Below are 27,689 nucleotides of genomic sequence, written 5' to 3' on the forward strand. Positions count from 1 at the left end.
AAAGTAACTTTCTAGAAGTGTCTGGGCAAATTGAACAGCTGGTGATACCTTTCAGTCTGTGTAATATTCTAGTAGTACCTCAAAGATTCGAGAATGGAATTCTCTACAACTTCCTTGGTAGAAGAGTAATTATACAAATAACTCAATGACAGCTTAATTTACGTTAGCCCAAAACAAGCCTGTATTTATAGTCTACTATCTTTATAGCATCTCTAAATCAGTACTCAGAATAATCCTAGAACATATTACCGGGACTTGTTAATGTGGAGATTTGGATGAATCTTAAGTTTTCTCTCATTGTTGAATGGTGGGTTATCTAGAGTATCATGGAAATTCAGAAACGGTTTGTATTTGACTTTTTCATCGTCACTGTCCTGCTGATATACTACTTACAGGAGGGAGGAAATAACAAATGTTATTTAATGATCTTATCTTTCTGCTTGCTACCACAAAAAGAGTGGAAGATAAGCTATGGTTTCATTTGGGGCTGAGACAGCAACCTCCTTAGAGTTCAAGAACCTGTTCACCTCCGCTTTAATCATGGACCACCCCAATTCTGCATCAATATAACACATACCCCAACAATGTGATAGGGAGCCACCCTCTAGCCAGAGGACCTCCTTAAGGAAGTGATGGCTGCCATTATGGACACTTTTGAGGCATCTCATAAATATAAAGATCTGATCAATGCTGACTGGAAAAATTCTAAGTCCAAATCCTTGGCTCCTTCTTTCCCCCCCCCCCCCAAGATTTCAGTTCATAATCTCTTATGTACCTATCTTTATCTTTTAAAGTTCCTGGGATACCTTTTTTAAATTGCATATGCCATGTCAGTGAAGAAGAGGCCTCTTGATAGAACAGATGGAGGTACATCGAGGGGAAGGATGTTGGTGAGTAACAACTGAGAGGAGACACAGAGGCAGTGACTAGCCAGGTGTGTGTCTGTGAGGATAAAATAGATGTACTGGATAGTAGAGTTTTCTTCAAAGAATTTGATAATGTTTTCAATAAATGCAAATATTTTTGTAAATGACAATTTTTAAACTGTTTCGAGCACATGCTCACGCACACACATACACACACACCTTGGTTTAGGTTTTTAGGATTACTAAATCCCTTTAAGCCATTGAGTAATAGCTTTTCACTCCAAATACTTCTAGTGGTTTGTAATATTTTCCAGTTGCTCAGGAGTTTCGCCAAGAGCTAACATGCAAGTAGAAGCAAGTTATGGAAAGGGCCACACCTACCTAGGAAAGAAGCAACTCCTTCACTCAGCAACAAGGCAAGCTTATCATAAAGGACAACACCTGAATAGCTAGTTGGGTGGTGTGCATACTGCAGACACCTAACCTACCAGCTTTACTCCTCGTATCCACCTAGGAGAGTCACTTTTAGAGTGACATTTTAACAAACACACTAACATTTCAGCTACTAGAACAGAGAGTATTGCAGTTAACCTGAAGGATTAACTTACGGTTTCTCACATAGTTAAGGATAGAATGGAAATTTTCTTGTCTTCATACTTTAGTGAGAACCTGGAAGTTTCTCTCCTCAGCAAGTCTTAAGGATTTTTGGCAGTCAGAAGTGGAGAATGACCTAATTTTGAGAATGACATTCATAGTGTGAAACATTATACTTCTGAAAGAGAAAATATGCTTTAAAAAAAAAACACACACACAACCATTCAACATTATCAGGAATTTCCACTATAAAGATTTGAGGCACAACAAACACATTTATCTAAAATTCACATTTAGGAGGCTTTACATGACCTAAATCCATCCATTCATTAAGCACCTACCACTGATGTAGGCACCAGGGATACAGCAGTAAGCCATGTTCTCTCACAGTTAATATTCTACTGGGGAGAGATAGGAAATAAATAAAGGAAGAAATATATAATGTGTCAGACAAAAAATGAAACAGGCTAAAAAGGATGAGGAATTATAGGGATGTCATTTTATGAAGACAGTTATAATGAGGAAAATGAATTTAAGTGATATTTGAGCTGAGACTAAAATGCAGAAAGTCAGTAATGGTACAATGTGGAAGAAGACTAGCTACTAGCCAGAGGGAAGAGCAAGTACGAGATTCCCAGAGTAGAAACATGCTTGGCATGTTTGAAGAATATCAAGAAGGCCAGTATGCCTGGATTAGAATGATGGAAGGGAAGAGTGGTGGTCAATGCGATACTTGCAGAAGTTGCTAAGCACCCAGTCCGTAAGGCCAAGGAAAGGATTTTGGATTCTAAGTATGTTGGGAAGCAAGTGGAAAATTTCTAATGGGAAAGTGGCCTGATCTGACTTGTACAAAGGACCACCTGGTTGCTGTGTGCATCACAGATTATAAGCAACAAAGTAGAAAAGCCCATTAAGAGAGTACCACAGTAATCTAGACAAGAAAAGGCCAACTGAACTAGAGTTGTAGCAGTGGAGGTGCTAGAAGGTATTCAGACATACTTTGAATATAGAGCCAGCATGACCTGCTTAAAGACGAGGTATTAGGTCAAGCTTCCTAATTGTGGTACAGCTAGAATCTGCCAACAGACCGTCTGGTTCTCAATTCACTGCTCCACATCATACCAAACTCTCCTTACCCCATGACACATCAGTGTTTAACTTCATAATGGCATATGAACTACGCTTTCCAAGGAATATGTTTGCAGTGTTCTCAACACAAAAACAGCCTACATGGAATCTGTTTCATAAACCATTAAATGCAAGCAAAGTGTTATGCGTGAAATAGTCATGATGTTTAACACTCTGGCAACTAGTTCAGATGTGTTAGAGACAGCAATGATATTTAGTTGTGCATTATATAGATGATATCTATTACTTCACAATTATTGTGTGTTAGCAGACAGATACCCTTTGACTGGGTGTGCATAGCTGGGAAATACTCTATATTCAGGCAAGAAACTTTTAAAATATTCAATGCTTTTTTTTTCTTTTTTTACTATGAATAAACATTGACCTGGTCCTTGACCTGTGAGAATTTACTTTCTACCTAATTTCTGATAAACTAGGTATGGGATCTCCATTGTGTCAGGCAATACAATAGACATGGAAAACAAAAATGAATGATCCCTTTTCATCAAGTACACAGACAAAAACAAACAAAAAAGATTTTTTTAAAAAAGAAGCAAATATGCCCTGGCCGGTTGGCTCAGCGGTAGAGCGTCGGCCTAGCGTGCGGAGGACCCGGGTTCGATTCCCGGCCAGGGCACATAGGAGAAGCGCCCATTTGCTTCTCCACCCCTCCGCCGCGCTTTCCTCTCTGTCTCTCTCTTCCCCTCCCACAGCCAAGGCTCCATTGGAGCAAAGATGGCCCGGGCGCTGGGGATGGCTCTGTGGCCTCTGCCTCAGGCGCTAGAGTGGCTCTGGTCGCAACATGGCGACGCCCAGGATGGGCAGGGCATTGCCCCCTGGTGGGCAGAGCGACGCCCCTGGTGGGCGTGCCGGGTGGATCCCGGTCGGGCGCATGCGGGAGTCTGTCTGACTGTCTCTCCCTGTTTCCAGCTTCAAAAAAAAAAAAAAAAAAAAAAAAAAAAAAACCAAAAAAAAAAAAAAAAAGAAGCAAATATCAATATTTAAAAACTGCAGATACCTGTTGAAAACTACTGATCAGGTAATGCTAGAGTGAACAGAACAAAGAGATCTAAGTGGAATTGTCAGGGAAAGGTATTCTAGATGGGTGAACATGGATTATAAGATATGATTTGGCAGGTAGAATATTCCAGGTAAGAAAAATATAGCACAGAAGATGACAAGATACTGTATATAGAAAACCCTAAGAATTCCACCATAAAACCAGTAGAACTGGTAAATGAATTCAGGAAACTAGCAGTATACAAAATAAATATCCACAAATCAGCTGCATTTTTGTACACCAATAATGAACTCTCAGGGAAACTAAGAAAACAATCCCATTCACAACTGCTTCAAAAAGAACAAAATATCTAGGAATAAATTTAACCAAGGATATAAGACCTGTACTTGAAAAATTATAAGACAATGAAGAAATTGAAGATACAAATAGTGGAGGCATAAACCATTTTCGTGAATAGAAAAGATTAACATTATTAAAATGTCCATATTACCCAAAGCAATCTATAGATTCAGTGCAATTCTTATCAAGATAGCAATGAGATATTTCACAGAACTAGAACAAATATTCCAGAAATTTAGAAGGGACCACAAAAGACCCCTGAAAAGACATAGAAGTTTTGAGAAAGAAGAACAAAGTTGGAAAAAATCATGCTACCTGATATCAAACTAAACTACAAAGCCATACTAACCAAAACAGCATGGTACTGATATAAAAATAGACATATAAATCAATGGAACAGAATAAACAGCCCCAAAATAAACCCACATCTTTATGGTTAATTAATATTTAACAAAAGAGGCAAAACTATACAATAGGGTAAATATAATCTACTCAATAAATGGTGTTCAGAAACTTAGATAGATACATGCAAAAAAAAATGAAATTAGAGCACCTTCTTACACCACACATAAAAATCAATTCAAAATGCATTAAAAACTTAATTGTTAGACTTGAAACCATAAAAATCCTAGAAGAAAATATAGGCAGTAAAATCTCAGATATTTTTTGTAGCAATACTTTTTTCTGATATATCTCCTCAGGCTAAGGAATCAAAACAAAAAATAAACAAATGGGACTACATGAAACTAAACAGTTTTTGCATAGCAAAGGAAACCATCAACAAAGTGAAAAGACAATTCACAGAATGAGAGACCATATTCACTGATGTCTCTGATAAAGGATTAATATCCAAAATTTATAAAGATCTTATAAAACTCAACACCAAAGCAACAAACAATCCAATTAAAAAATGAGCAAAGGAACTGAATAGACATTTCTCCCAAAAGGACATACAGATAACCAATAGACATATGAAAAGGTGTTCAACATCACTAATCATCAGAGAAGTGCAAATTAAAACCACAATGATATATCCTTACACCTGTCAGAATGGCTATCATCAATAAATCAACAAACAACAAGTGTTGGCAAGGATGTGGACAAAAGAGAACCCTGGTGCACTGTTAGTGGGAATGCAGATTGGTGCAGCCACTGTGGAAGGCAGTATGGAGTTGCCTCAAAAACTAAAATATAAAACTGTCTTATGACCCAGCAATTCCACTTCTGGAAATTTACCCAAAGAAACGTGGAACCGTAATTCAAAAGAATACCTGCTCCCCTATGTTCATTGCAGCGTTATTTACAATAGCCAAGATTTGGAAGCAGCCCAAGTGTTCATCAGTAAATGAGTGGATTAAAAAGCTGTGGTACAGCCTGACCAGGTGGGGGTGCAGTGGACAGAGCATCAGTCTGGGATGCTGAGGACCCAGATTTGAAACCCTGAGATTGATGACTTGAGCACGGGCGCATCGGACTTGAGCGTGGGTCGGCCTGAGTGTTGGATCATAGCCATGACCCTATGGTTACTGGTTTGAGCTCAGAGGTCGCAGGCTTGAAGCCCAAGGTCTCTGGCTTGAACAAGAGGTCACTGGTTTGGCTGCAGCACTCCACCCCCCCCCCCCCCATCAAAGCATGTATGCAAAAGCAATCACTGAACAACTAAGGTGCCACACTACGACTTGATGCTTCTCATCTATCCGTCCCTCTTCTCTCTCTCACACTCTTGCTAAAAAGCAAACAAACAAACAAAAAAACTGTAGTACATTTATACGATAGAAGACTAGTCCACCATAAAAAAGAAAATCTTTTTTTTTTGCTTTTTTCTGAAGCTGGAAACGGGGAGAGACAGTCAGACAGACTCCCGCATGCGCCCTACCGGGATCCACCCGGCACGCCCACCAGGGGCGACGCTCTGCCCACCAGGGGGCGATGCTCTGCCCCTCCCGGGGGTTGCTCTGCCGAGACCAGAGCCACTCTAGCGCCTGGGGCAGAGGCCAAGGAGCCATCCCCAGCGCCCCGCCATCTTTGCTCCAATGGAGCCTTGGCTGAGGGAGGGGAAGAGAGAGACAGAGAGGAAGGAGGGGCAGGGGTGGATAAGCAAATGGGCGCTTCTCCTATGTGCCCTGGCCGGGATTGGAACCCGGGTCCCCCGCACGCCAGGCCGACGCTCTACCGCTGAGCCAACCGGCCAGGGCCTAGAAAATCTTACCCTTCGTGACAGCATGGACCTTGAGAGCATTATCCTAAGTGAAATAAGCCAGTCGGAAAACGACAAGCACTATACGATTTCACTCATAGTGGAATCTAATGAACAAAGTGAACTAACAAGCAAAATAGAGACAGACTCATAGAGAGCAAGCTGACAGCAGTCAGTTAAAAGGGTTTGGGGGACTGAGTGGGGAGATGGAGAGACTGAGCAAAAAAGAGGAAGAACTCAAGGAAATTAGTGTGGTGATTTCCATGGGGGGGGGGGGGGGGGTGCTAAGGCCGTGGAGGAAAGCACATAGGTAGGATAAATGGTGATGGACAGAGATTTGACTTTGGGTGGTGAACACACAGTACATTGTACAGATGATGTGTTGTGGAAGTGTGCACCTGTAACCATTTTGTTAACCAGTGTCACCCCCATAAATTCTATAAAAAAGGAAGAAAATACAGCACAGAAAGGCTAAAGAGTTGAAGCAAGCCATGGCCTGTGAGTCCACACCCAGGTATGATAGGACTGGATTATTATTAGCTACGGGTGGAGGAGGCAATTAGAGGAAATGTGCAAACACAAGCCAAGTAGTACACAATCGACACATGAAGAGGAATAATAGTGATCACAACAAAGCATTTAAGTGTTTTTTTTGGTATTGCTGCCTGTAATACACATTCTAAACGGGTGCCAGGGAAGGCACATTTTTACAATCATACATTTTTCAACATTCATTGGTATATGTCAACATATTTATTAAGCACTTTTAATATACTTTTAAAAAGTCAAGACACACTATGCAAAAGTTTTACCAAAGAAAATTGATCCAAAGAGATTAGGCATCAATTCAGAAACAAAGGCTAGAAGAGAGGAGCGGTTTTCTATATTCCACTTTGAAGTAGAAAAAACTATGTTTTAACCAATGAGATAAATGTCTTTAAAGTATTTAGCCCAGTATCTGGCCCATGGTAAGCACTCAACACTTTATGGTTATTATTTTGACCTTAGATCTCTAGTAAGCATTTGGGATTCTGTTTTCTCATTTGCAGAGATGAGCACAGATGGTCTCTGAGGCTCCCGCTAGTCCTGCCAATCTCCTATTTCAAGTAAGCATCTTATAAATATTTGCTGAACAGAGTGAACTGTCTTTCTTGGAGCTCAGTTGAGCGCTCATTCGAGAACCAGCAGAGAAGGAATACAGGATCCTGTCGCTGGTCGCACATGCTGCTGTTTCGCGCTAGAGACTACACTACAACACGCCCCCACTCAAGACCAATAGACCGGGAATGAACCAGAGTCCGGGTTCGGGATCAGCCCCCAACCGGGCCAAGTCAACATTCCTCTTCCACCAATGAGAGTTCATCTTCGTCATTCGTGCCCCGCCTGCGGCGGGAATGCCTTCTCCAAGCCAGCCCCGCAGCGACCCACCTCCGCCGCCGCCACGCCCCTTCCGGCATAAGCCCCGCCCACGGCATCGCCCCTCCGATAGCTTGGCACCGGGTCCTCTCAGCGCCGGTCCCGGCCGCGTCCACTCCCGACGCTCTGAGGTCACCGACGGGGCCGGGCTGCGGGGGGCGGAGGGACGGAGGGAAGATGGCTGCCGCGGCCGGATATTGGCGCCGCCTCCCCCAATCCTGGAGCCGGCGCAGATGAGGCGGGTCGGCTGGAGGCAGCAGCGCTTCGGAACCCGAGCTGGGGGGACGCTGGTGGAGGGGCCTGGCCCTGCTCTATGCCGGCGCCTCGGCTAGAGTGAGCGGCGGCGGCGGCGGCGCCTCTTCGCTCCGGCTCTCTCCCGGTCGCTGTGAGCCCGAGCGGGTGGCGGGCGGCAGAAGCGGCGGGGCCGGGATGGAGGACGTTAACTCCAACGTGAACGCGGACCAGGAGGTGCGGAAGCTGCAGGAGCTGGTGAAGAAGCTGGAGAAGCAGAACGAACAGCTGAGGAGTCGCTCGGGGGCCGTGCAGGGCTCCGGCTCCCTCGGGCCCGGCAGCCCGGTCCGAGCCGGCGCGTCCACTCCCTCCTCGGGCTCGGCGTCCCCTCGGGGCTTCCCCTTGGGCCTCAACGTCAGGTCGAGCTGCGGGGTTGGGTCGGGCCCGAGGCGCACGAGTAGCGAGGAGCTGCGGGACGCCAGCTCCTTGCTGGCAGCCGGCGAGGGCGGCGTGCTGGACGAGGTGGAGCCGCTGCGGCCCGACGAGCTGGAGCGCCTGTCAGGCTGGGAGGAGGAGGAGGAGAGCTGGTGAGCGTGGGGCGCCGGCCCGGGGCTGGGCGGGGACGAGCCGGGGGCGGAGAGCGTGTTCCGGGGGTCCCCCTGCTAGGACACGTAGCTTTGTGTAGCCGGGTCGGCCCTCGGACGGGGGTTCGGGGTGTTCTTGCTCCGGCTGGGGAAGGGTCAGCCGGAGTTGGGGGTTCGAGGCGTGCGAGGGTTTAGTAGCTAGGTCTGCTCTGGGTTGTTGGACCCTTTGGGTTTTGGATCCCGTTGCGGTCTATGGGTTGGCACAGCCCGGGAAGGGCTGCTCGCCGAGGGAGGAGTCGGAGGTGGGAAACTGCTTTGTAGGAAGGGATCCTGCTTTGTGTGAAATGAAATACTGGCTTTGGGATGGTGGTCTGGGCATATTGTAGGTCGGGGAGGGGTCTGCTTGATGAAGTACCGCCGGGAGCGGGGACAGACCATAGTGGTCTCAGTTTGTGCGGTGGTGAGTGTTTTGGACGAGTAGGAGATAGGTACATTTCTGGCGGCCGTGGGACTCAGCACTCCCCTTTGGGTGGTGGGGTAAAGCTTGCTTTGTGTGGAGAGGGCAGAGGATGGTGCTGCTTTGTGTCGAGTCAAGGGTAGAACAGGAGCCCTGGATCTTATTTTTTTAAATAAGAATCGAGTCTGGCATTTTTTGGAGCTGGACAGTTATCACATTCATCTTTTCTTTCCATTTTTACATAGGCTCTTGGAAAGCCAAAACTGAATTTTCATAAGCCAACTTCTTGATAAAATTGTGACCCACACCGTAATATCATCGCTTCCATAAATAGAAAGGACGTGGAGGTGATTTCCCTCATATTTTATTGCAACCACATAAAGATGTCTGTAGGAAATGCTTCCTCTTAATTTACCCCTTTATAAAGTTTTCATTTTTAGCTAGTATGTTTCTATTCTTTGTTGAAATTGAAACTTTTAAGTTAGTGAAATCTAAATCCTTCATGGACTCGGATATTGCAGGACCGCAACTTGACAGTGTTCTGAGGTAGTTAAGAGCTTTGCCTGGATTCGGGCCCTGGCTGCCACTTACTAGTTGTATGACCTTGGGCAAGTTACTCTGAGCCACATTTTCTTCCTCTGTTTGATAAAAAAAAAAAAAAAAAATAGTTCTTAACTCCATAAAGTTGTGAAGATTGAAATAATCCGTGTATGCTTTTAAGCACTGGGTCTGACATACATTGTAAGTGCTCCAAGACTGTCTACTATTACTCCTAAGACTAGTTATTTAAATCAAGAAATATTTACAAGATCTTGTGGGAGAGTCTAAAGATTCTTAGAAGCTGATCCCTGTTCATTAGGTTAGTTACCTGCTTGTTAGGAGCCAAGTTTTATACAGTTAATTAACCTGGATGTATATACAGTGAATTGCCAAAAAAAAAAAACAAAACAAAAAAAAAACCAAACAAAAAGTACCAAGAGTGCTCAGAAATGGTGAAGAAAATACTAGTCCAAAGAAGTTGAGGTCAACTTTAAGAATGAGAGGTGGCTTTGGAGGGAGGGAGAGTAGGAAGGGAATTTTATGCTCTGCCAACTGCTAGAACAGAGTCAGATATTTGTAACTACCAATTAGGGTGGTTTGAATTACAGAAGTGCTCTTGAATATATGACATCAAGCCTTTATTTTATTGTCAAGTGATAAATTAGAACTATGATATGACAATTTTTCATATTGGTGTGAAATCACAGCCTCCCAAAGAAATCTTGGGTGTGTATATAGTTTAAAAGAACCCAGAATCTAAATAACACATGCCTCTTCCAGTGATGATAGTGATGCCCTAATAATGAGGATTAGTTGCACTCATCCGCCCATTTTAGATTATGTATTATTAGAACACATTGACTCCACTTGGAGAAACTGATTCAGTCTTGCAGCTTTGGTTTCTGAGTATAGGGTTTGTTGAGGTAAAGCAAGTCTCCTTAAATACTGTACTAGAAGTTTCTTTGAACTGGGTAGTTTCTGCCTACTGGCAGTATTTCTTGATATTGTGGGTGTCCTATACTTTTTCTGAAAAAAATTATGTGATTTGGAAATTTGATAAATATATTTAAAGTGCTTTGGGATATGTTTAAGTATAAGTTAGGGGTGGGTATTAGTGGCAGGTGCAGGAAGATTCCGAAAGTCAAGAGTTTTTTCTTTCTTAGTAAGGTAAAAATGTATTGTCTTTAACTTATACCTGTTGCACTTTCTTTTTCATCTAGAGGAATGTTTTTCCCCTAAGTGGATACATTATAATGCCTGTCCTAAATTTGTCAGTAGGTGTTGTGTGAAAAAATAGTGGTGAGTCTGAGGTCAAATATATACAGGAAAATCAAGGTTCAACAACAAAAAAGGTGTTTTTTTTTAATGCTGGACTTTTGATATACTATTGTTTATTAAATATAGTAAATCTCTTAAGTGTTATAGTTTCCTAAATTTATTTGAGCTCCTAAGGAATTATTATCTATAGAACATACTTGAAAAACAGTGTTCTACAGCAGTGGCTTCACAACGTTTTTTTCTTTTTTGTTTTTCTCCACCTTCATGACAAGGAATACATTTTACATCATAGGCTAGTACATACATGTATATGAATAATGTGAATAATTGAAACAAAAGTCTCACACAACTGTAGTTACTTATAATACATGTAGTACCCTCTAATATTTTTTGCTTTGTTTCTTTAGAAAAATCACTGGTGACAACCAAGCTGATTTTGTGACCCATTAATGGATTGTAACTCTCAATTTAAAAAACACTATTCTAGAACAACCAGGAAAAGTCTAGAGAAAGGAATTAATATCATTGTGTATCATAGGCTATGCCAGGGAGTTTATAAACATTCTTGTACTTAAACTGCATTGAATTTTTATCCATTTATGAGATAGGTATCATTATCTAGGTAAGGAAACTTAATCTCTCTTAAGCATCAAATAACACAGTAAACGATGGAGTCAGGATTTGAAACCAGGTCTTTATGTCATCAAAGCCTATGCTGTTCCCACTATTTTTTGCTTTTTCCGAGTATAATCTGTTTTGCATGTGAATGACTACTTAAAATATTTAAAGACTACTATCATGATCTCCAGAACCATACTCGGCATTTTAGATGATACTTAAGGCATTGTGTGGTGAATATAATTGCTTGAGCTAATGCTGTTATTTTGAAACCAAACATTTCATTAACAATCTTAAATTCTGTTACTTATGCTTAATATGATGAGCCTGTATGGTCAGATACACTCTGTATCATGTCATAATATTCTAGACTGACAAATATTTCAGTTCTCTATTAATTTGCAGTGGTAGACATAAACCTTTTTCAGGCTTACTATCTATCACCTTGCTTCAGTTGAACTTCAGTTCCTTTGAAGAATGTTTATTGGGCCTGTCCATTTGAACAAACTACAGGCAGAAAAACAGAAGCTAAAGAAGACTGTTTCTGCTTATTATTGGTTATCTATATAGTATCATTGCATATTTTGATCCGGTCTTTTTGTACTAGCCATCTCAATGTAATTATTTTCTCCTTAAGTTTTTATTTGTTGACATAAAATTTATATATTTAAAGTGTGTAATTCACTGACTGTTGTTAGTATAGTCACAGAGTTGTGTGATTGTTACCACTCTGATTCAGAACATTTTCATTATTCCCACAAAAAACTCTCAACTTGCTATCAGTCACTCCTTATTTTCCCAGACCCCAGCTCCACTCATCTATAGAATCTCATGGCACACATAAACTAATTACTAAAATTCTGTGGCATACAAAAAATATATTTTTTGCCGATCTGACCAAAATAAATAGTTTAACGTTTTATTCATTTACATTGGACGGCTATTGTGTTGACTATTGAAATTTTTTTATTTGAGAGTCTAAGGGAAAAGAGGTCAGTGCGCCTGACTAAATAGTCAGGTAGTGCATGTTTTAAAAATTCTTGCTGTACATCGTTGTGCCTCTTGTGGCACACAAGTTGAAAAGCACTGATTTAGTATGTTTTCAATGTTCATCCCTATTGTAGTGTGTGTTTCATAACATTCTCTTTTTTTATTGCCGTTTAGGTCTGAATAATATTACCCCATTTTGTTTATTCATCAGTTGATGGGCAGTTGGGTTATTTCCACCATTTAACTATTTTAAAAAACTGCTGCTGTGAATATTTAGTTAAAGATTTTATATGGATGCGTTTTCATTTTTCTTGGGTTTATCCCTAGGAGTGGAATTACTAGATAAAATGGTAACACGTGTTTAACTTTTTGGGAAACTACCAAACTTTTCCACACTGGCTTATACCATTTTACATTACAACCAGCCGCGTACAAGGGTTGGTTTCTGCATATCCTTTCCAGTACTTGTTACTGACTTTGTTATGTAGTCATCAGCTTGTATCTCATTGCGGTTCTGACTTGCATTTGCCTCATGACTAATGATGTCCAGCATCTTGTCATGTATTTATTGGCCATTTGTTTGTTTTTTTTGGAGAAATGTCTGTTTTAAGCATTCCCTCCCCCTTTTTTTGTGAGACAGACAGGAAGGAGAAGCATCAACTCGTAGTTGCGGCACTTTAGTTGTTCATTGATTGCTTCTCATATATGCCTTGACTAAGGGCTCAAGCTGAGCCAATGACCTATTGCTCAAGGCAGCGACCTTGGGTTTCAAGCCAATCATCTCACACTCAAGCTGGGGACCCCATGCTCAAGCTGGATGAGCCTATGCTCAAGCCAGCAAACTTGAGGTTTCAGACCTGGGAGCTAGTGTCCCAGGTAGATGCTTTACTCAGTGCGCCACCACTGATCAGGCACCATTTGCCCACTTTTTAACTAGGTTACCTGTCTTTATTTTGTTAAGTTGTACGAGTTCTTTATATATTCTGGATACTAATCCCTTATGAGAGATAATTTACAAATATTTTCTCCTATAATGTGTGCCATTTTTTAAATTTCTTGATGGAGTCCTTTGAAGGATAAAGTTTTTAATATTATGGAGTCCAGTTTATCTGGGGTTTTTTCTTTTGTTGCTTACTTTTGGTGCATCTAAGAAACCTCTGCCTAATCCAAAATCATGAGGTTTTACTACTGTGTTTTTTTCTAAGAGTTTAATAACTTAAGCTCTTACGTTTAGATCTTTGGCCCATTTTATCATAGCAAAACAGTTAATATCGAATTTACCATGTTAACCATTTTTTTTCCATGTTAACCATTTTTAAGTGTATAGTTTGGTGGCATTAAATCATTCACATTTAAATTAAATACTGGCACGTTTCTGTAAATATCCACAGTAATGGTAAATTCTTTTTCTCTTGAGTATGGTTTTGAAAAAGGTATTTTTATGTCTAGTGAATAAAAATGGGTTAGCAAGATATTTAAAGTCCTGAGCAGTCCATTCCCAATTCACCCTTTTTCTACATTTATTTGCTTTTGCCAGAAAACTTCATAGATATTTATGCCTGTGAGCTTTTGATGTTCATTCTGCATAGAGCAACTTTTTTCTGTCCTTTGTGAGATTCTAAAGTTCCCACTTGGCTTACTTCCTCTTCAATGTCACCTATTTATATATCATTTTTTAGAGTTACTATAACATGGCAACCTGTGCTTTGGTCTGTCTAGATTGTGAGCAGTTTAAGTGAAAGGACAGTATCATATTCATTTTTATGTTTCTAAACAGGCTCATGGTATCTTGTATAATATATGTAGTAAGGTTCAGTTACATTGCATTAAATTTAATAAATCTGATTGTCAGCACTGTTAGGTTGAAATGAGGAGAAGCTATAAAACACTGAGACCAAATTTCTTGCATAAACCTTATGCCAGGAATCTCACACATATTTTGCATAATGGCAGTGTTGAATCTGTACTCTCCCATAATGAATTAAAGAAAAAAAATACTGTCTAGATACAGTGTTTGATGTTAAAAAAAAAATCAGTTTTAAAGTTAATCAAAATAGTAATGTCTGTCTCTTTGGTAGGGTAATAGATGTACCTTGTTATAAACGTCTTTGTATTTTTTGTAATTTCTAAATATCCTATTTATAAACACAAATTACTATTATAATTAAAAAATTCTAGTAATAAGATTTAAGTCAGTTTTGTTATCCTGTGTTCACATAGGTAGAGATCTTAATATAACACAGTACATTAAAAAGCCATTGATGTTGCTTGGCCAGTGGTGGTGCAGTAGATAGAGTGTCAGTCTGGAGCGCCAAGGTCCCCCACTCTATCCCAAGGTTGCTGGCTCCATCTTGTGGTTGCTGGCTGGAACCCGAGGTCACTGGATCTGTTCCCTGGTCAAGGCAGGTATGAGGATGCACAACAGAGTGGAGCAAACTGATGCTTCTATCTCTCTCTCACTCTTCCTCTGTCTCCCTCATTCCCCCTCACGCTTCCTCTCCCTCTCTCTCTCAAAAAATTAAATTTAAAATAAATAAATAAGAAGCCATTGATGTTTTTCCTGTTACTTAGTGGTAGTAAGGTTATGTATCACCAGCGAAGAAATTTAGACATGAGTTTTTGATAGAACTGGCTTGATAGCCCAAGCCAGCTGATGTATATGATCTTATCTTTTCATTTTTAACTTTGCATTTTAAAAACTAAAAAAATAATTATTTTGAGAATTAGGGACTTTTCTAAAAATTGAATTTATTGGTATGATATGATTCGTAAAACCGTACAGATTTCAAGTGTACAACTCAACAAAACATCATCTGCATATAAAAAAAATGAAATTAACAAATTCAGAAGATTTACCTAAATAAATCATGTAGCCTGTTTTTGCTTGGAGAACTCTAACACTTCTTTATTTTCCAGGAATATCAAGTAAGAACTCCAGAGCTGTGTAGCTTACATGCCATGAGCCTTCTGGGTCACTGATAGGGCAGTTCTCCTCAGTTCCGTCTTTAGGGGCTACCCTATAAGCAGATCCCTGTTCTACATTTGCCAGGGAAGCAAGGGCTTCTTCCCTTCTCCTGCTATGTACCCTGCCTCCTTGGCCCTCTGTTAGGAATATACCTATATCTCTAAATTAGTTTAAATTTGACATGATTTTTTAAAAAGTAGATAATATGGGTAATAAATAATAAAATTAAGAAGTACCTTAATTTAAATGAATTGGGTTACAGTAATGTACTGTTTCTTATAGTAATGAACTTGTAAAAGCATGTAGGTTTTAAGGCCTTTAGTAATATGAGTTCTTCTTTTGCCAGTTCCATTTACTGAAAATCAAATCCTCTGGGATCTTTCATTTGGGAATCTAAATTTATGGAGGAAATGGACACCTTTGGAACAAAATAGCTTATTAGAGAGGAAGTCTTTAAACTAGATTTGGTTCAAAAAATGCAGAACAGAGTTTACTTTGATCTGGGTAAAGGCTCAAATTGTGGAATAAAATTGAGATTTCTTAAGGGTGTTAAAGAACTATAGGGAAGAGAAGAAAAAGTGATTATATCTGCTTGAAATGTAAGAAATAGAAGCAAGATAATACTGTACCATAATATCTGACATGAAATTTGTGAAAATGTTTGGAAAGATAAAGTAGTGTCTAGTTAAAAATTAGAGGTTTAGAATATATGAGATGAATTAAACCATTTCCCACTTCTACAGTTTACTAGATGGAAACCCCTCCCACACACATTCCTCCTACTACTTCATTCAAGAGCTTCTGGCCTGACCTGTGGTAGCACAGTGGATCAAGCGTCAACCTGGAATGCTGAGGTCACTGGTTCAAAACCCTAGGCTTGCCTGGTTAAGACACATATGGGAGTTGATGCTTCCTGCTCTTCCCCCTGTGTTCTCTCTCTCTCTCTCTCTCTCTCTCTCTCTCTCTGTCTCTGTACTAAAATGAATAAATAAAAATAATTTTAAAAATAAATAAATAAAAGCATAAAATAAAATAAAAGAGCTCTGCTTATCTCTATTGAGAATAAAAATGTACCCAACCGTGTGTGGCTGTTATAGTTGTTTTGTTTGAAAGGTGTAAATAAGAAGCAGGAGTGGGCCAGGTAAAGTTTGTTAGTGACTTGTGAGTCTGATAATCGTGAAGAATGGAATTTAATGGATGCTATCAAGTTAAGCAGTTTTAAAATATGCATTTCATGGCTAATTAGTACTGTACTTCATCATAATGAGATTATATATCTTTATTAGTAGCTAGCAGGTATAGAAATAGTAGTTTAATTTAGTAATATTAGGATGTGATTATCTTTTGAGTGAGCCTGCTAATTTCCACTTTAAGAGGAAGATAATGGGTCTTGCGATAACTTGTCAGTGAAATTTTTAGTTGCCATTGGCTATTTTTAGGTAAGGCTGATCTGGAGAGAATTAAGAAACAAAATGTTAAAAACCTCATGAATCACAAAAACTGAATCTAGAGGTTTGGAACTTGATGAGCAGGCACTGTAGGTGTGGTGCTAGTCAGTGGTAGCCCATGAATGAGGCTAACAAGGAGTGCTATGTGAGATATAATCTAGTTTGTCTTAATTCATTTTACCTGGCCAGTGGTAGCTGCTACACAGATATTTGTTTAAATGACTGAATGGAGCTTGATTCTAAGCCTTCCGGGTGCTTTGAATTAGATTGGAGACGAATGAACAAAGAATTTGGTTCTCTCTGAAACCAATAGTGACAGTTTATGGAAGAAAAGTTTATAAGGAGTTGAATGTGAGAACTTACACTTAAGACTTAGGTACGGCCTGACCAGGTGGTGGTGCAGTGGATAGAGCGTCAGACTGGGATGCGGAAGGACCCAGGTTCGAGACCCCGAGGTCGCCAGCTTGAGCGCGGGCTCATCTGGCTTGAGCAAAGAGCTCACCAGCTTAGACCCAAGGTCGCTGGCTCCAGCAGGGGGTTACTCGGTCTGCTGAAGGCCCGCGGTCAAGGCATATGTGAGAAAGCAATCAATGAACAACTAAGAAGGCGTAACGCGCAACGGGAAACTGATGATTGATGCTTCTCATCTCCCTCCGTTCCTGTCTGTCTGTCCCTGTCTATCTCTGCCTCTGTAATAAAAAAAATAAAAAAAAAAGACTTAGGTACGGATGGGAAGGTATTTCTTTTTTTTTTTTTTCAGAGACAGAGTCAGAGAGTGGGATATATAGGGATAGACAAGACAGGAACGAAGACAGATGAGAAGCATCAATCATCAGTTTTTCGTTGCGCATTGCGACACCTTAGTTGTTCATTGATTGCTTTCTCATATGTGCCTTGACCACGGGCCTTCAGCGGACGGAGTAACCCCTTGCTCCAGCCAGCAACCTTGGGTCCAAGCTGGTGAGCTTTGATCAAACCAGATGAGCCCACGCTCAAGGTGGCGACCTCGGGGTCTTGAACCTGGGTCCTCCACATCGCAGTCTGATGCTCTATCCACTGTGCCACCGCCTGGTCAGGCAGGAAGGTATTTCTTGCTGTTCTGTCAGAATAAAGATAATAGGAAAAGCTGTATTTGATTAGGGTAAAGAGAAAGCCAATGAAGATACTTAAGTGGAGTTCATTGGGGAACAAGTGAGAAATAAAGTTGCATCATTGTATTGGAAGCCATACTTTTTAGTGTTCCAAAATTCTTGAATGTTACAGTATTCTTGTTAACAAAATGGTGTTTTGGAAAGTTTAGGGGGGCAGTAGTATGTAGGTGGGAACAGAAGGCACAGTTACCTTTATGGGCTAGAAAATTGAGCTCCTGAACTTTACCAAACTCTTGTGCCCTGAAGCATGTGGCAAAATGGGATTCAAACCAAAGTGTTGAATCCATAGTGATAGTCGTCCTTTTCATCCCAACTGATTATAATTGATTGCATGAAAACCATCATATCACACGAAATGATTCAAGATCAGTTTTGTTTAGTTCCTCTTATAAAACATTCACATTTAAAAAATATTATTTTGGTCTTACTAACTTTCTTATATGAGGATATTGATGTTTTGGGCCAGATAATTCTTTGTTGTGGGAGCTCTCCTATCCATTGTAGGATGTCTAGCAGCATTCCTGGCCAAACAGAAATATCTCCATACATTACTAGGTGTTCCCTGGGGCAAAATCAACCCAAATGTTGTCTTAAAGCATACATATTGTATGGGTATCAAACTTAACTAGAAATACTTAGTGCTATATTGCAAGAATAACTATCTTCTAGTAACTGCTTCATATACATTTCTAAGTCATAAAATAGTGATGTTCTGAAAACTAGGAAGAACTAAAGTGATCGTATAATATATTGTACTAACCCTAACACTATTTGAGAATCAAAGGAATCCTGGGATGCCGAAACAACAGACTTAAATGGGCAGACTGGGATGAATGGTCACCCTAGAAGCAATCAAACAATTATTGAATACCTACTATGAGTAGAGTACTTTGTTAAGATGATAAGGAGTAGTCAGAACTATGGCATTTGGAAAGCCTTGTGAAAAGATAAGTCTTGAACTAAGACTTGGGTTGGGTTAGACAAGTAAAATGGAAAGGAATCCCCCCCCCCCCCCACTATGAGCAAAGACATCTCTCGTTAAATTGTCCATGATGCATGAAGTGAACATTTACTTGGCCATTTTTGGCTAGACAAAAGGATTTTGTACAGGAGTACTTGGGAGAGATGATCAGAGGATGTAGTTTTGGATCAGAGAGCATAGGATCTTGAAAATTAAGCTGAGACTACTGTATATCCACTGGGAAAATTTTTGAGCTGTGAAACAGTGTTATACTGATTGTGTTTTAGAGCAGTGATTTTCACCCTTTTTTTTTCATGGCACAAATGCACACTAATTACTAAGGTCAGTGCCCCTGACTAAATACAACCATTTTCATCTCATGGCACAAATAAATTAGTTACTAAGGAAGAAGAGGTCAGGGCCCCTTTTTCTTTAGTAATTAGTTTGAGTGTGTGAGAAACAAAGGTTGAAAATCACTGTTTTATAGAGCTAAATGATAGAGGATACAAAGTAGATTAGAAGGGTGCAAAGTCTGGTATGGGGAAACCAGTTGAAATTAGTGTAATAGTAGTTCATATTGGGTGAGGTGAGAGTCTAGAGTGAAGTAAGTGAACATAAAAAGGAAGGGAAGGGTTTGAAGGACATTAATGAATTAATAGGATGTGTTGACTATGTGGAGAGAGAAAATAGTCCAAGTTAGCATAAAAAATTTCATTTGTTGACTAGAAAATAATGACACTACTTTAGGTTTGTTTGAGAGTATTTGATTTTGGGGGGGATATTTGTAATAAGCAATTAGAGCTCTGTGACCAACACCCAGGAGAAAGATTAGGGCTAGACTATTAGAAAATCATGTATATGCAAAAAAAAAAAAAAAGATAGTTGGTTATGATGAAACAAAAAGACTTCAAGTTTTTTTGTTTGTTTGTTTGTTTTTCCTTTTTTTTTTTTTTTTTCATTTTTCTGAAGCTGGAAACAGGGAGAGACAGTCAGACAGACTCCCGCATGCGCCCGACCGGGATCCACCCGGCACGCCCACCATGGGGCGACGCTCTGCCCACCAGGGGGCGATGCTCTGCCCATCCTGGGCGTCGCCATGTTGCGACCAGAGCCACTCTAGCGCCTGAGGCAGAGGCCACAGAGCCATCCCCAGCACCCAGGCCATCTTTGCTCCAGTGGAGCCTTGGCTGCGGGAGGGGAAGAGAGAGACAGAGAGGAAAGCACGGCGGAGGTGTGGAGAAGCAAATGGGCGCTTCTCCTGTGTGCCCTGGCCGGGAATCGAACCCGGGTCCTCCGCACGCTAGGCCGACGCTCTACCGCTGAGCCAACCGGCCAGGGCCAAAAGACTTCAAGTTTTAAAAGTTTCTTATAAACATAGAATAAAGTAGTAAAAACAAATATCTAGTATTATATGATATAGAAAGTAAAGAAGTAGAAGAGCTCAGTTTTTGCACTTATAATGTGTATTTTCTTTCAAGTGTAATTAAACTTCGTAAGTCATACGAAAACTGGTGAGAAAGAGAAAGTTTAAGGGACTGGAGAATAGATTACATTTTGCCTCTTAAACTGGGATAATTCGATTACTGTCACTTGGGAGAGATCCTATTTAGTTGTTTTGGGTATTAATTCTGATCTTACAGCTGAATTGGTACAATTAAGAATAACTAGATTTCCATGGTTGTAATTTTTCAGGAAGAAATGCAGTGCTCTGTTATGAATTCTTAATTCTGCAATATCAGGTTCCTTTCTACTTGTTCCAGGCAGTTTTCTTTGAGTGTGAGGATGGATCATAAGAGATGGTGTGACTTGACCAAGCGGTGGTGCAGTAGATAGAGCATCAGTCTGGGATGCTGAGGACCCAGGTTTGGAACTCCGAGGTTGCTGGCTTGAGAGTGGCCTCATCCTGCTTGAGAATGTGGTCACTGGCTTGAGCATGGGATCATAGACATGACTCCATGCTCACTGGCTTTAGCCCAAAGGTCGCTGACTTGAAGCCCAAGATCCCTGGCTTGAGCCTATGGTCATCGGCTTGAGCAAGGGGTCACTGGTTTGCCTGGAGCTCCCCCCCCCCCCCCCCCCCCCCGTCAAGGCACATGAGAAAGCAATCATTGAACAGCTAAGGTGCAGCAACTATGAGTTGATGCTTCTCATCTCTCTCCCTTTCTGTCTGTCTCTCTCTCTGTCTCTTGCTAAAGAAGAGAGATGATGTGAAATATTTTATTCTTGTTCTTGACAACTTAGAGTCACATATGAGAGATAGTTAAATAATTACATATAATTTGTATATATACACATAACTATAAAGTCTTAACAATAGAGGAATAACTTGGGTTTCTCTGCAGGGCAATGACAGTTCTAAAAATACTATCTGTCCCCGAAATGTATTTTATGCTTTCTGACTATCTCAGTATGCAATATACTTTAGTAATCCTTACCTGTACGAACTCTTATATTTCTCTCTCTATGACTCAAAAGAAAAAGAGAAGAGAATGCCTGGATGGGTCTTAATATTAACTTAAATTATGTAAGCAGAGTATAGAATAACATCTTCTCTTCCTACTCTGGCACATAACAAAAAAAAAAAACTGCCAAATTATCATTAGCACTTCAGTTACCTGGTATTCTAGGCTAACCTGTTGTTTAGGTTAAATATGATACTTATATTTAAATATATATACATCAGTCCTGGCTGGCTGGCTTAGTGGTACAGTGTTGTCCAGCATGTGGATGTCCCAGGTTCGATTTCTAGTCAGGGCACACAGGAGAAGCACCCATCTGCTTCTCTACCCCTCCCCCCCTCACCTCTCTCTCTCTCTCTCTCTCTCTCTCTCTCTCTCTCTCTCTCTCTCTCTTCCCCTCCTGCAGCCATTGCTCTATTGGAGCAAGTTGGTCCTGGGCGCTGAGGATGGCTCCATGGCCTCCTCCTCCTCAGGTACTGAGAAGAGCTCAGTTGCTGAACAATGGAGCAACACCCCAGATGGGCAAAGCATTGCTCCCTAGTGGGCCTGCCAGTGGATCCCAGTAGGGACACATGTGGAAGTCTTTCTCTGCCTCCCCTCCTCTCACTGGGTAGACCTTAGTGAAATCAGAAAAATGGTCTGCAGGTCTGGCTGCCTGCTGCCATCAAAAGCCAAACTTGTGAGACAGATGCTGATGAGAAGGAAAGGTTTATTCAAGTGCCGGCCGCCAGTCAACTGTAATGAGAATTTGGCTAGAGGTGAAAGCACAGGATTGATTATATACCTTTAATTTATTACAGAATACACAACTTGGATAACTAAACTGGTGATATTGAATCATGGTTATAAGAGCAACAAATTGGATTTAATATTTTATAAAAATTCCTCTATAAGCCTACTTTGTTGGTACATTCTTATTTAGTTCTACTTTCTGGCTAGTCAGACTAATATCAGTAAATCAGTAATAGAGCATGTTTATTCCTGGTACATCAGTGCTAGAAGTGCGTTTTTTTTATAGAAATAGTTTCCAGCAACAGTTCTGTAGTATCTCAGGGAGTATCAAAATTGTTTTGATTTTCTTAAAATTAAGAAACATCCATGCTATACTGGAATGAGAATCAAGAGAGTCCGGAAATGAAAATGGAAGCGTAGAGTTTCACTGTCTAAAAGTTTGGCGTTCGGTACTTTAAAGCTTTTCTTCTGACTGCTCTGTCCTTTGTTTTGGTTCACCATGTTGTGTTCTGCCATCACACCTGCTATTTATGTATGTATCCTACCCTGCAGCTAATTTTACTTCAGTGCTTATAAAGTGTTCTGTTCTAAGGTTTTATGAATGAATTTGCTTTACTAATAATTACCATTATTATTGATAAAACTGATGCTAGTCCTCTAAAAACCAGTCATAACTATATAGGTATGTGATATGTGGGCCAACATATGATTTTTTTATTGTCAGCTTCATAATATTCATATTCTTAATTACATTTCTGCTAGTTGTTTAAGTATCTAACAGTACATAAATTGCATTTAATGTGGTTTAATTCCTTTTAATGATTGTTCTAAGGGAAAAAGTGATATATTGAAAAGCCAATTCAAACAGCCTTATTGAAATACAACTTCCATATCAAAAAATACAACTTTTTTAAAGTATACTGTGATTTTAAGTATTCAGTGATTTTAATTACATTTACAGAGTAGTACAATCATCACTGTAATCCTGTTTTAGAATATTTTCCTCAAATGAAGCTTTGTACCCATTAGCTGGCACTTGCCATCCTCTTCTTGTACTCCCTCTTTTATCCTTAGGCAACCACCCATCTACTTTCTGTCTCATACATTTGCCTATCTAGACATTGCATATAAGTGAAATTGTGCAGTATATGGTCTTTTGTGGCTGGCTTCTTTTACTTAGCATAATGTTTTTGAAGTTCATCTATATTGTAGCATTTTTACCACCTCTAACATTTTTTTAAATGTCTCTCTCAACTTATAAATACAAATATAAAATTTTAAAAGAACAAAACTGAAGAAAGTATAAATTGTCTTCTGTAATTGGAATGAGGGAGATGAAATTTCCTCTTTGATAGGACATACCTAAGCGGCTGCAAAGATGCTTTGGTAAAAAAAAAAAAAACAACCTTACTTCAATATGTTGTACATTGTGGGGATACCTTATATAGTTTTATGAGAGGTATTCAAGGAAGGTTTCCCTGAAGACGTGACATGTAAGCTGAAACTCAGTAGAAAGTAGGAATGGGCTGACTGAGGTAGACAGAGGAGGGTGAGGTAAACAAGAGGTAGAATTGAATATGTTTCAGGCAAGGGGAACAGCGTGTACAAATGACCTAGAAGCAAAAGCTCTTTCCTGGAATAGAATTTAGTACCATATGGCTGTTATTTAGATTAGTGAAATAAAGCTTTTTAAAAAAGTACTGAACCAGTTTTTTCATTGTTTCATCTTAAGTGGCTGTGGGAGCCACTTTTTAGGAAGACTATCCTAAGGGAATAAAGGAAACTAGCACAGAATTTTTAGCAGGGAAATATTATAAAGTCAGATTTCCATTTCAGAAAACAATTTGGCTGCAGTATAGAATGGAGTAGAAGAGAGCAAGGCCAGAGGTTCTTTAATGTTTTAAGAAAAGGGTTTTCTTTTTCATAATTGTTTTATCCATTGTTTTCCCTTTACATTTTCATATAAAGTTTAAAGTTAGCTTGTCAACTTCTGTGAAAATGCCTGCTGAAATTTTTGTAGGAATCATGTTGATTCTGTAGATAGGTCAATTTGGAAGGATTAACATCTTGTCAGTATTGAGTCTGTAGATATGAACATGGCACATCTCTCCATTTATTTATTGTCTGTAATTTCAGCAACATTTTGTCATTTTCAGAGTGCAGCTCTCCCACTTCATTTCTTAAACTTATTCCTAAGTATTTTATTCTTTTTGATGCTGTTCTAAATGAAAGTTTATATTTATTTCATATTCAAATTGTTCATTGATAATATATAGAATTGTTGATTTGTTTTGCCTTCTGATTTTATATATCCTGCAACCTTGCTGAACACATTTGCGTTGGGTTGTTTGCTAGGTTCCTACAAAGAATTTTCTATATACAGGATTAGATTGTTTGTGAATAAAGACAGTTTTACTTCTTTCTTTGCAATGATGATGCCTTTAATTTCTTTTTCTTGCCTTATTGCACTGGCAAGACACTCTAGTACAGAGCTGAATAGAAATGAGAATGTATATCCTTAACTTTGTTACCAGTCTTAGGAAAAGCATTCAGTCTTTCACCATTAGATTTATTTTTCTAACAAAGTTTGTATAGGGTTAGTATTAACTTTTCCTTAATATTGATAAAATTACTAAGTGAGGGCATCTGGCTCTGGGCTTTTTTCCCCAAGAAGATTTCTAATTACTAACTTAATTTCTTTTTATAAATATCATCAGACTGTATTTATTCTTGAATTCTATTTGATAACTTGTATCTTTCTAAGGAATTTAACTAACCTCTCTAAGTTATCTGTTCTTTGGCATAAAGTTGTTCATAATAGTTCCTTATAATATTATTCACTTGTAATAATAAAATCCTTTTAATGTTGGTAGTGTTTTTAGCAGTGTTCACTCAGATTATTATTTCTGATTTTGGTAATTCATGGGGTTTTTTTTAGGTAAATCTAAAGATTTGTCAATTTTTTATTATTTCAAAGAGCAAGCATTTTTCCTCTTTTTCTATTTCATCAATTTCTACCAATATTTACAATTTCTTTCCTTTTTACTGTCTTGGGTGTTTAACTAATTTGCTGTTATTTTTTAATGTTTAATCTGTGTGTGTGTGAGAGAGAGACAGACAGACAGACAGGGACAGATAGGGACAGACAGACAAGAAGGGAGAGAAATGAGGAGCATCAGTTCTTCGTTGTGGCTCCTTAGTTGTTCATTGATTGTTTTCTTGTATGTGCCTTGACTGGGTGGGCTACAGCAGAGCAAGTAACCCCTTGCTCAAGCCAGCGACCTTGGGCTCACCAGCAACCTTTGGGCTCAAGCCAGCAACCATGGGGTCATATCTGTGATCCCATGCTCAAGCCAGCAAAGCCCATGCTAAAGCTGCTGAGCCCACCGCTCAAGACAGCAAACCCCATGCTCAAGCTGGTGAGCCCACGCTCAAGCCAGATGAGCCAGCGCTGAAGCTAGCGACCTCGGAGTTTTGAACCTGAGTCCTCCCAGTCTGACACTCTATCCACTGTGCCACCACCAGGTCATGCTATTTTTTAATGTTTAGATTGTTGATCTGAGACCTCTTTTCTTTCCTGGTAATGTGTTTAAAATTATAAATTTTCCTCTAAGTGATTAATTAGCTTTATTATATATCTATCAGTATATTATAGTTATATTTTCTAATTTCTCTTGTGATGTGTTCTTTGAACTGTGGTTATTTAAAAATATGTTTATAATTTTCAAATATTTCAGATTTATGAAATTTCTTTCTGTTGTTGGTTTCTAATTTAACTATAGTGTGGTCAGAGAACACACTTTGATGAATATTAATTCTTTTATATTCAGAAAAATTATTTTATGGTCTAGATCAGTGGTAGTCAACCTGGTCCCTACCACCCGCTAGTGGGCATTCCAGCTTTCATGGTGGGCAGTAGTGGAGCAACCAAAGTATAAATAAAAAGATAGATTTAACTATAGTAAGTTGTTTTATAAAGATTTATTCTGCCAAACAGTGAAAATCCAACATAAAGTATTTGGTAATTAATTATTATTATATGCTTTAATTTGCTGTAACTCTGCTTTATAAATTTTATAAAGTAAAGTTACTTCCCTACTTTATAAATTACCATTACTGTGGAACCAGTGGGCGGTTAGAAAATTTTACTGCTAACAGAGATACAAAAGTGGGCAGTAGGTATAAAAAGGTTGACTACCCCTGGTCTAGATGATGGTCTATCTAGGAGAAAGTTCCATGTGCACTTAAAAAAGAATATGTATTCTATTACTGTTGGTTAGGTAAAATTGATTGATAATGTTTAAGTTTTCTGTATCCTTACTGAGTCTCCAGGTTTGTTTGTTGTTTTTTTTTTAAGTAATTGAGATGGGGCTTTTGAAAAACTGAAAAATATTTTTTTATAAAACTCCATATATTTATTCATATAGCATCATTGCCTTTAAAGAGCAAAATTTAAGAGAATTACAGGAAAAAAAATAAAGCAAACAAAACATTAGAAAATTAAATTTAGCAGGGTGACATTGATCAATTGAGTACATAGGTTTGGTAAACATTTCTATAGCATTTGAACTCATAAACAAAATTTCTGAATTGTTTCTTTTTCCTTTCAATTTTATTACTGTTACTAGGTTTGTTTACATTTAAATTATTATATTTTCCTGACTTATTGATATGTTTCTCTTTGTATATAGTAATGTTTCTTCTTTTAAACTACAGCTCTCTGGTTATTATTTTGCTGTGGTTAGATTTATATCTAACCACAATACTTTTATTTATTTATTTGTTTATTTAATTTTATTTATTTATTTGTTTATTTAATTTTGCTGTTTGTTTTCAAATTGACTAATTTTCTGAATTGTGTTCTTGGTACGATAAGTATTTTCTAGTCATATTCTGGACAGTCTGGACATTATTTTGTGAGACTCATAATTATTATATTTCTTATCTTCTATATAAATAAAAATGTAAATGTTCGTTTGTTCAAAAATCTTAAATCTCCGAAAGTTCTTCACTGATTGCTTTGAAATTTGACACAACGTTGCATTCAAAGGCGCACCTGTTTTTATGTTTTTATATACCTACTATTATATAGATGTCACACCTGTGACAGGTAAAAACATGCTTTTTTTTAAAAAATAGCGCCATCTGTTGGACATAAAAGCAACACATGCTATACTAAATATTTTACGATTCCATTTCAGTGTTATGGGAGAAATATAAATTACACATGGCTGAAGATATTTTCCATCGAATATGCAAGGAAAATTCAAATATGAACATGGATTTTACAGCAGAAATCTATAACGAAGCGTTGATAATGATTGAAAATTTGTGCTTAGAAATCGCAAAGTTCTCAATCAATTGGGAATGCCATCACCAAATTGATCTGCTGCTGTTTCGTTTGATGTAGAATTGCGTCGTGAACAAAATTACAACACGGGTGATCTTGTGTCGTATGTGCAATCAAATATTCCTAAGCTAACGCTTGAGCAAAAGGGCATTTACAATCAAATAATACAAACTGTCAATAACAGGGTTGGAGAAATCTTAGATGTGCCAGGAGGAACTGGTAAAACATTCCTAATTAGATTGATTCTGGCAGCAATTCGATCCCAAAATGACATAGACTTAGCTCTTGCATCGTCTGGAATAGCTGCGACATTGCTACCAAGTGGAAGAACTGCTCATTCCGCTTTGAAATTGCCATTGAACAT

General features: G+C 39.1%; 1 protein-coding gene across 3 annotated transcripts in view; it reads left to right on the forward strand.

Annotated features, from left to right (window-relative positions):
* The first annotated feature begins 6,808 nt into the window (after positions 1 to 6,808).
* The window catches only part of SLAIN2 (SLAIN motif family member 2), an 82,284-nt gene continuing 61,403 nt past the window's right edge, over positions 6,809 to 27,689 (forward strand). For 2 of the 3 annotated variants that reach the window (XM_066387737.1, XM_066387738.1), the window contains exon 1: positions 6,811 to 8,379. In XM_066387737.1, coding sequence (XP_066243834.1) covers positions 7,991 to 8,379 — 389 coding nt within the window. In that variant the 5' untranslated portion in view covers positions 6,811 to 7,990. Of the gene's footprint in view, positions 8,380 to 27,689 lie in introns of all 3 variants that reach the window. The other variant, XM_066387740.1, reaches the window with a different exon arrangement.

This window comes from Saccopteryx leptura, chromosome 5 (genome assembly GCF_036850995.1).
Source record: "Saccopteryx leptura isolate mSacLep1 chromosome 5, mSacLep1_pri_phased_curated, whole genome shotgun sequence".
NCBI classification, from domain to species: Eukaryota; Metazoa; Chordata; class Mammalia; order Chiroptera; family Emballonuridae; genus Saccopteryx; species Saccopteryx leptura.